This window comes from Rhamphochromis sp. 'chilingali' (assembly GCF_963969265.1).
Source record: "Rhamphochromis sp. 'chilingali' genome assembly, chromosome: 20".
Taxonomy (NCBI): Eukaryota; Metazoa; Chordata; class Actinopteri; order Cichliformes; family Cichlidae; genus Rhamphochromis; species Rhamphochromis sp. 'chilingali'.
The window spans coordinates 20,835,582-20,845,603 of record NC_137947.1 but is presented as its reverse complement, the minus strand read 5'-3'; the positions used below and the strand labels follow the sequence as shown (position 1 = coordinate 20,845,603).

At 39.6% G+C, this 10,022-nt stretch overlaps 1 protein-coding gene across 1 annotated transcript; it reads right to left on the bottom strand.

Moving 5' to 3' along the window:
* Positions 1-233: 233 nt before the first annotated feature.
* LOC308387930 (monocarboxylate transporter 9-like) lies at positions 234-7,384 on the bottom strand. Its single transcript, XM_080868327.1, has 6 exons — positions 7,111-7,384; positions 6,133-6,382; positions 4,227-4,370; positions 3,202-3,297; positions 1,875-2,753; positions 234-1,690 (listed from the first exon to the last, which is right to left on the bottom strand). Exons 2-6 carry the CDS (start codon positions 6,323-6,325, stop codon positions 1,506-1,508), a joined length of 1,497 nt encoding a protein of 498 aa, XP_080724453.1. The 5' UTR covers positions 6,326-6,382; positions 7,111-7,384; the 3' UTR covers positions 234-1,505.
* Positions 7,385-10,022: the final 2,638 nt, after the last annotated feature.

Genomic DNA, 10,022 nt, shown 5'->3' with positions numbered 1-10,022 from the left:
ACTTTACTGTAGGTTAGATGCTCGGTGTCGGAATTGTATCCCAAATTGCCACCAGATCATTTTATTTGTAGAGGAGCTTAAGTGGAAAAATATATATCAAGATGTTTTATTATGTTATTATTTATTTTTACCTTAAGTGTTCCAGGCAAATGCAGAAAAACATGACCAAGGACATGTTTACTTTGTACTAGGGATTAAAGTTATTTCGACAAAAATGTAAAGACTCAATACCATTAATCTGAATTTTTTTATTGACACTTTTAAATTAAAAATTCTGTTTAAATGAACAGAAATAAAGACATAAACAAACAACATAAATAGTATAATAATGGAATAAAAAAATAATAATAATAGTGGCCAAATCTTACAGTCTCATCCATATAAACAGGACCTAACCCATGCTCTATGAGTACCCTCTACAAATATAAAAAGCAAATTAAGCAAACCCTAGTCCCAACTTACTGTTAAGAAACATCAAGGGCATTTGTAGTGATCTATTCACCAACATTCAAGTGACCAAAAAAAGCCTATTGCAATGTATTCATTACAATTATGATGACATCAAATTAAGCAAAAACATTTTTACAGCTCTATGGCTGATTTGTGCATATAAATGGCACACGCACAAAGGACAAACCTGCTGTATTACAAAAAAACAAGGTCAAATAATACAAACACACAACCTGTGTTCATGTACAAACATGCCTGTGTGAACACTGACAGACAGAATGTACACATAAACATAGACAGACAAAACATGAAAATGAAAAGGACCAGCCTGGTCAGGTGAATATGCCAGCAGAGTTCATAATAATCACACCAGAAAGAGAATCAACATGCTGCTATTGTTGGAAAAACAATGGGATCTCCTTCTTGTGCTTACATATTTTTGAATCAGAATGACTTCGTCTACTTCTGTCTGATTCAGAAAAAAAGAGGTATGTGTATAAATTAAGTGAATGCACTTTAAAAATCATGTAAAACAAAGGCTTTATCATTGTTCCAACAGGCATTATGTGTTGACAGGTATTGACTATTACGGATGCTTTGGTAAGATATAACAGTATTATAGTTAAGTAATCATGAAAAAAAAAGTTATATATGTTTGTCATCACGCTAAAATAACACAGAACAAATTTACAAAGATTTGTTTTACCAGCGTTATGAATGGCACCTTGTCTTTATTTTTCAGACTAACAATAAAGTGAGTATCAGTGTTTCAAATTTGAACAATGTTGTTCAGTTTACCTCGTAAAATGAGGCAGTAATAAAAGTCGACACAGGCATCAGAATCAAATCTTCAAAAGAGATCTGCAGTGTGTGATTTAACCTGAGAAACTGGGCCAAGCACAGAGAAATGGCCTCTATTTAATAATTTTGGTGTATTAATATCTGGCACCAGAAATAAGTGGGTGACCCCTGTACAGTCAAAACAAAAATATTCTTCTAGGAGTTCAAAGAAAGTTGCTGAATAATATCTGAAATCTTGTGAAAGGTGTTCAGACTCAGGCTACTGAAGCAACTTTGTCACAGCTGCTGCTATAAAGGACCTCCGGTTTGTCATTCTCGGGGTGCTTCCCGTTACAGCAGGGAAGGGTGAGCAGAGTGAGAAGGAATGCTCCCAGCAACACAAAGCTCCCACTAAAGTAGAACGCCAGGTCATATGACTGTGTCCAGTCAAAGAACCACCCTAGAAAGTGATGAGAAAAACAGAAACTGTGAGCAGAGAGGGATTCCTTGCAGACACAGCAGTGAGTCATTTCCTGAAGTTAACAGGCCTTTTGCAATTCCCTGTAAGATTTTGATTTTTGAAACGTCTCTAAAAGCTACACCAGGTTTTTATATTAGCACAAAATAGAATAATTACAACTTACCTACAACAGGGGGCCCAAGTATGATCCCAAATCCTCCAAAGAACATGACGATGCCGTGGGCTTGTGTCAGCTTTTCCAAGCCAACAATCCTAGTGGTAATGTAGGAGGTGAGAGACCAGTTTCCATTGGCGAAACCCACAATGGCAGACAGGATCTGCAGTCCTACATAACTGTTAGTGAGAGGAATAATGAGCAGTGCCACACCTCCTGCAAACATGGTGAAGGCATAGAGATAGATGCTGTTGATCCACCTGATGTCCACCAGGATACCTAGCCCTAGTTTACCTACGCAAGCTGCAATGGCCCCTATTGATACCAAAGGAATTAGACTAACTTCTTCAATGAGTCCTTGACTCTGTGCCACATCCTCAATGAAGAGCGCAGGTGGGAATGCACCTAAACTAAACATGAAGACACCGATACAGAAAGCCACCATCACTTGGTCCTGCAGGATCTCAGACATGGAGTGGATGTACTTGGAGTAAGCCTGCCGTTTCTCTTTGATGACCTTTATGATATCAAACCCAGAAAAGAAGCTGCCTTTTTTCTTCATAGTCTGAATGGCCAAGTCCTTGGCATCAATGGTAATGAGCAATTCCTTCACACCCAGTGTTTTCTCTGGAGTAGCTGTAGTAGAACCTGCAGTCATCTTCAGGTCTCCCAATTGGGGCTTTTCAAAAATCTGCTCTTCTGTGTTGCGCTCGAGGGCGGCCTTCTGTTTGAGGTAGTACCCAGGCATATTGAGGGGCCTCATGAAGCCAGCACAAGCCATGAGGTTTAGTGCTAAAGCTCCAATGATAAGGAGGCAACCATGCAAGCCATACAACATGATGAGCTCATTCTGAGCAGTGGCGTAGATGAATGCTCCAACGCTTGTGCCTGGGTGAGAAAAGGAGAAATGGAATGAGTAATACAATAACACATCAATCGATACAACTTAAAGCCATTGCGCCTTATCATCCACTAACTTTAAAGTGTAACTGACAACCAGAACGACGGCTCTGTGTTGAGATGGCTCTGTAGTTCTAAATCATTGCTAGACTCACTTTAAAAATAAGACTTGGATGTTACTAATAATCTTTAAAATGTAACTATGTCAAGTAGTTTCACAACATTTTGTTCAACTATTTACCAGTTTCGACTGCCAAACCACATCTGGTTGCTGGTCATCAGTCCTCTTCCCTACCCCACAGACCACTCTGACTTTGCTACTCTACTGATGTTTACCTCAGCTTCCTAAGGTTCCCAGCAGCGCAAACATGAAAGAAGTGAGCTTGGAGACCTGGTTTGCACCCATAGCCCTCAGGTCAGAGGAAGGCAGCAGTACCTGTGGTGACAATGCCAAGGGCGAGGCCGCGTCTCTTGTCAAAATACTGACAGGTGATTGTCAAGGTGGCTGCATAGACCAGACCACAACCCAGGCCTATGGTAAGAGAAAGAAGAAAACGCAAATGTCACGTAAAACATGAAAAATAAACAAGAATGGGGATGCAATGGCACATGAATACGACTGCTTAATGAGTAGAGAACAACTACATTTTAATCACAATTTTTAAAGTATGTTTTGTAGATTTTAGTTAAACAATATTGCTGTAAACTTGAACTCACTGCTTTATACAAGCAGCATGAAGCCTTAAGTTCAGAGGACACTGTGCATCAGATATCCTCAGCAAAACAAAGGATACAGTGAGCAGTAAACTGCTTTTACAGCTACAGTCAGCATTCTAAGGACCACTCTAAAAATAAATGACTGCTTTCAAAGATGCATGGCCTCTGACCTCTAGCGCTGACTCGCTAAAGGAACTATTTAATCCTGCGATGGATACCCAGGATTAAGTATAGCGGGGCTGTCACTTGAGGTGCAATAACAGGTGGTGTTGGGCACAAGTGCATACTGATGAGGCCACAAAGGCAGTAAAAGGTCATACAGGAATGTGGCTAACCTATAATGTTGTTTTTCTGTCAACAAGCAATATCAAACAACTCTTACGTCACACTACTGTATGTCTTGTCCACTAATTCTCAGTGCCAGTGATAATCATTAATACCCAACTGATCATCAGCATTTAATGGTGCGAAACAGTTCAACAAGGCCATGTGCCCCTGTTTGCTCCAAATGATTATATAATGTGTTACAGGATTTTCATATGTTAGAAGAAAACAAGCTTAGTCTACATCAATGATCGAAGAAACATAAAAAACGTTTTGCGCACTGACAAGACTGAACTCCATAGCCGACTGTCTTAACGACGGTCAGGTGAATAAATCTCAGGTGTTCTTGAAGCACTGCCAAGTATAGCATAAAACACAAAAGAGGATGTCATTCAGTGTGATTATAAAGTGTTTCCTTACCGACCACAATCCCATAGGAAAACATAAGGAATTCAACATTTGGAGCAAAGGCACTGAGCATCAGGCCGCCAGCCACCATTACACCACTGAAGATGGTCACAGGGCGAGCGCCAAAGTTGTCCACGCAGGCGCTGCAGATAGGACCTGAAGGAGCAATGGCAGAAAGAGACACAGAGGCAGAAAAAAAGTGATGGTCAGAAATCTCATCTCACTCACAAAGCATGACACTGACACATCACATTAGGTTTAAACTGGCAACCTGCCTGAAGGATTCTCACATCTCTCACAAAGTTCATCACTTAGTTTAGTTCCAGTTTTATTTAATCCCAACCTTATTGCAATTTTACCTGGCTAATATTTAACATGTATTTTTAATCACCTTTTACAAATAGAGCAACAAACTGTTTATACTATACTGAGAGCAATTCTGAAATTTAGTACACAGTGATTTTTTTTCACTCTGCCATACCCATTCAGACTGCTTTACTTATGTACAATTTGCTGATTGCTTCTCTAAGCAGGAGGAAGACTTGGCCATTGTACAGCAGAAACTGCAGTGCTGAAACAGGCTGACGGCTGGGACATGTGTCCAGAGATTGGCCACCCTTTGGGGTAGATCCAGGCATGATTTTTACCTCATTCCTTAGAAAAAGACAGCAAGAAGCAAGGCTGGAAGATAAGCTTTGGTTTATACAACAATGTCAACCAAGGCCTATATCACTAATTCTTTTGCTTAACTGCTGTGGAGCATACTTTGTACTCTATGATATGATATCTTTCAGAAATGACTGAAAGGCTAAGGAGGATGAATATATTTTGTATTCATATTTTACATTCATACTCCAGTGGCCATGGTCGTTTACTTTCAGGCACCTTTGCTTCTCTCTTTTTATATGTGGGTTCAATAAAGCTTATATATATATATAGTATCTGTATTTTCGCCTCAACTTATCTTTGTTTTCCTTTGTCTTTGGTCAGATTAAGAAGCAAATGATCCCATTCCATTACATCACATCAAATCTGCTCCAAGTAAAAGTAAAATGTTACTTTTTTAGTTTCCTGTTTTATTGTGAAAGTCTGTGTCTTATGCCAGTGTATTCAGTTTGCGTTTCCCCTCTCGTCTTGTCAATCACGATCAGCTGTGCCTCCCTCCTGTGTGTAGTTTCCTCGTTCCCTTCTGTGTATTTATAGTGTGTGTTCACTCATGTCCGTTGCTAGTCGTTGCTGTGTTTCTTCCCTGCTTTTCTCCAGAGTCGTCAGTTCAGGTTCGTTTTGTTAGCCATTCCCAGTTTAGGTCACCTTTAGGTTTTATTTTGTTCACCGTGTTTCTGTTTGTGCCTCCACTGTATGTTAATAAAGCTCGCCACATCTAAGCCAATGCCAGCGTCTGGGTCCTCCCTCGCACTCACCACACGTCTGCCCCCCGCAGCCGTGACAACTGGCTTAATCCTTCAAATAAATACGTTTTTATATTAAAAACTGGCACATCCAATATACCCCAGTCTTACTTTAGTTCAATTGCCCCTTTACATATAAGTCAGCCTTCAGACTTTGAGCAGGTGTTATGTCTCATTTGTTATCAGGGACATCTTATGGTACATAACTGGGAAGGAAATTGTAGGAAGACAGGTATAAAGGTGAGGATTTAGTGCTTTACATTTACCACAAATCACATATGATATCTTAACCTCTCTAACTCAGAGAGGTTAAGATACTGTTAACAGCAAGTAAAAATATCCAAATGTTATGGTAACATCAATTTACTGCTTACCAATAAATCATCAGATAATGAAAATCAACCTCGGACTGAGAAATCTCTGCTAATGAGTTTACTTCTTCTACCCCAATATGAAGTATATTAAAGTATACTGAAGTATAGTATGCCATTACAATGTGTGTTACTCACTGGCTATTAGTCCCACTCCAGAAACAAGGGAGCCCACCCAGGCAGTCAAGCCCTTGCCTTGCTGGTATGTATGGAGCCACTCAGGGTAGAGTACACCCACAGACTGGGGTGATCCATAAGCAAGGAACTGGGCCATGAAGGAAGCCGCAACAATCGCCCATCCCCAGCCTCCATCGAGCACTTTTGAAGCCATGATGCTGATGTTATTGCTGCGCTCTGGGATCTGTTATGGCTTCTGGAGGTGGTGTTCCTGGTAAGAACATAGAAACAAACAATACAATTAAATTTTTACAGCAAAATTGAAACAAAAAAAAAAAGAGTGCTCATCCCTGGATGATATTTTTAGACCTGACCTACAAAAACCACTTACTTCAAGCCTTAATCTGGGGAAGGCTGTTGCGGCACCTGGCCTGGCCAAACAGGGAGGCCACCTGTGTCAGGTCTTAAACACAGACTGACTGCAACTTACTCAGAGTCAACTGGCCCTTTTGAGCCTTTCTCTTTAACCACACCTCGAAGGAGGAGAAAGTTTAAAAAAAAAAGAAAGAAAAAAGCATTTCACCTTCAACCTTCCCTTCAACTCAGCTCAGATGGCTATAGAAGAGGTTTCTCTTCTGTTCTTACCCAAGATTTTAAGACCGCTGATCATAACTACCGCACTTTATTTTTGCGTCACTAAGGGGAAAGTTAGTGCGAAGCTTCAGATATGTCAGATCTGTATGTTTACAAAGCATGTATTTACATGTTTACAGTAAATACAATTCAGCCAAAGAAGGCATCTTTAATATAAATGTAAAGCAAATAGGAACCAAAAAAGCTGCTTACAGTTTATGGATATAGCCATACGCTAACACTGCCATTGACCAACACTTGTGAAAATAAAAAAGTGACGACGTTTTGTAGCCATATATCTTTGATTCACTGCAAAAAGACACGCGTTTTTTAATGTTGTTAAAAAACAATACATGCGGCACTCACCTCAGCATATACAAATACAGCTGCAGGCGCCTGCCTAACTGCGCGCTCTGCGGGAACTTTCCATGTTAGGATGTTTTCCTTGTTAAAAAAAAAAATAAAACACCTCGTATCGCTACAAAGCAAATAAAAATGAAGGCATCGCACACTCTTTCTGTTTTTTGAGCTGGACTATAGGGGTTCCTTCACCAGAAAACGCACTGCATCAACAGTGTTTCATTGTGCATCCTGCTTTGCAGCCGGCGACCAAACCGGTTCAAAGCTGTTCTTGCTGGTCCAGCGGCAGCTTGAACGCATCTACAACAGAAAAAGCGCTGCTTTCGCTTGCGCGCCTGGAGCGCAGAAGACAGACAGAACGGCTCTTAGCGATGCGGCGGATGTGGTTTGTGGTTCAGACGTGTATGTTTTTCTCCTGCTTCGTGTAAAACAAGCAAGTATTCAAAATGCACATGCACAAAGCTGTTTACCTGGAAGCTCTCCGGGTCATAGGGGACAAATGAAGGATCTGTTTTTGTAAAGATGGTCTTTGAAGCAATGAGAAAGCGTAATAATGACGATAACTAACGGTAACTATAAAATAACAATATAAACACGTAGAAAGAAATATACTGCTTTCATCTGAGTCTGACTGATCAAGCTGAAAGTTTGGGGTTCTTGTACTAACAAATCGGTCTGAGAGTATGGTTTCTTTCCCTCTGGTGTCATCATTAATATTTCCATCAGTCCAGTCCGAACCGGTTGCATCAGCAGGACGCGAGTCGAGTCATCTTCCCGGTGAGCGCAGGTTAAAGCAATGCATGTACAAAACTTGAGCCAAATCATAATCTGTCACCACATCGCTGGAAATAACTGGAGTCTGTTTAAAATCATAACGAATACTAGTAAAAACGAGCTGCATCATAGAGAGCTACCATGCAGGTAACATGGTATCCGAGGGTATCCAACACACTAAAGAGAATCTCTTTATTAGGTTTAAATGAAGCCGGAGAAAAACATACATGTGTGAACCACAAACCACTCATATGCATGAGATTGTAGTGCTAGTGATTTTGTTTATGGTAATCAAGGGAACAACGAATATTAGCAGCATCCCCACTGATTTATAAAGAGAAGACACAATATCAGAGTTTGGGATTTACTTGGAAAAAAAAAGTTTCACTTTATAAAAAAAGTGTGTTTATAAAAAAAAATAAAAATAAGAGCTTATATAGGCTTTATCTCCCCTAAATCTTGTTCTATCCCCAAAACAAAAGAAAACAACAACAACAACAACAACAACCAGACATTTTTTTAAACATAGGGTGTCTCAGGAAATTTTGACTTTTAATTTAATCCATACATTACATACATACATAGAAGGACAGCAAGGAGATTAATTGCTATAATCATTCTTTTGTAGCATCATAAAGTTATATCATCCATGTTGTTTGTCCCCATTCTTAACCTCAGGTCAGTAACATTGTGAAACCAAGTCACCAATGAATAGTGGGCGTGATGGTGGGAAGCAGAGTAGAATGGGAGAGGAGAGGAAGAAAGGAGAGGTAAAACAGGTTTGCACACTGAATGAACTCAAAATTCTTGAGGATCTTTGATGCTTTTCCCAGAGCTGAGGTCTGCTGCCAAAAGGGGTCTTACTGAAAAGATTTAGGCTCCATAATCCCCTTCTGCCTGAAAAACTAAGTGTAAAAAAGAAAAAGGGAGACAGAATTAATTGTACTTTACAGTCACATTACACTGACATGTTGCTCCAAACCAGTTTCAACTAGATGTAGTGCATGTCACAGACAGAGCTAGGAATTTGAGGTTGTTTGGGGAGTGGATTACAGAGTGGCTATGACACACTTTAAGCACTACTGACTGAAACTAGAATTGATGTTGATGCATTCAAACATTCCCAGGTTCCATATATGGACTATTAATTCCACTGGGTTAAAATCCATCTAAGATCCACCGATCTTAAATTTTAAGCTTTATGTTTTGCAAACTTCAAATAGCAGTAAAGTAAGTTTGGTTTTCAATACTTGTTTGATGCCGCAGTAATAATGAGAGTGAAATTTGCATAAATCTTCACATGATTGTTATATGCTTGAAGCTTTGCAAACATGTTTAATCTTGCAACTTCATGTACAACATCAAAGATAACAGTTCAGCCAACCTGAGATCACAGAGCATATAAATTTATTTGTAAAAACTACTAGAGAAAATCACCTGCGTCTACGCCCAGGTGTTTAGTAATTCCTCAGTTTGGAGGTTGACCTGAATAATTACAGGCCTATTTTCCTCGTCTGTAATCCAAGGTATTTCACACTGCGGATCATTATGTTTGATAAGCTCCATGTGTGTTTTGACTTATAACTTGCTGTTAGACCTTAAATGCCTCGACTAGCATTGCAAAATCAATGCTAAGCCTAAAATAAACAGTTGTGCCTTTTGCGATCCCTAATTGTTGCTCCACACGGTAAAATAACATTTCTTCACCAACTAAATTTGAGACACATGCCATGTAAGGTTTGAAATTAGGATTAAACACAATTTCAGCTGCTTTAAAAAAAAAAAATCATTTTATACTTCAGCTGTCACTCCAGACATAAAAAATTATTAACACTGAGATCTGTGGATTAACCCCAAACACTGTGTGTGGGCTTGAGCAATCATTTTGTTCTTTACAAGTAATGTCTTGTAATGTATATCCCATATTCAAATATAAAGAAATGTATTTTGAAAATAGTCTCATTGAGACATTATGCTCACATTACTCACCCAAAGCTCATTTAGTATACTCACACGTTCCCGTGAGATTTATGTGTGCTGACTTTAGTTTAATAGCTTGTCTTTTTATCTAACACTTTTATGACACCTGAGATTCAGCGGCCCGCTGTGCCTTTCCGTAAGAGGCTTGGCAGGTGTAAGCACAC

Excerpts from the sequence above, each read along its gene's own strand:
- LOC308387930 (XM_080868327.1), bottom strand. The coding sequence starts at position 6,325 with ATGGCTTCAAAAGTGCTCGATGGAGGCTGGGGATGGGCGATTGTTGCG. Across the intron at positions 4,371-6,132 it reads TGGAGTGGGACTAATAGCCA|GTCCTATCTGCAGCGCCTGC; the intron begins GTGAGTAACACA and ends TTGCTCCTTCAG. Across the intron at positions 3,298-4,226 it reads TTCCTATGGGATTGTGGTCG|GCCTGGGTTGTGGTCTGGTC; the intron begins GTAAGGAAACAC and ends CTCTTACCATAG.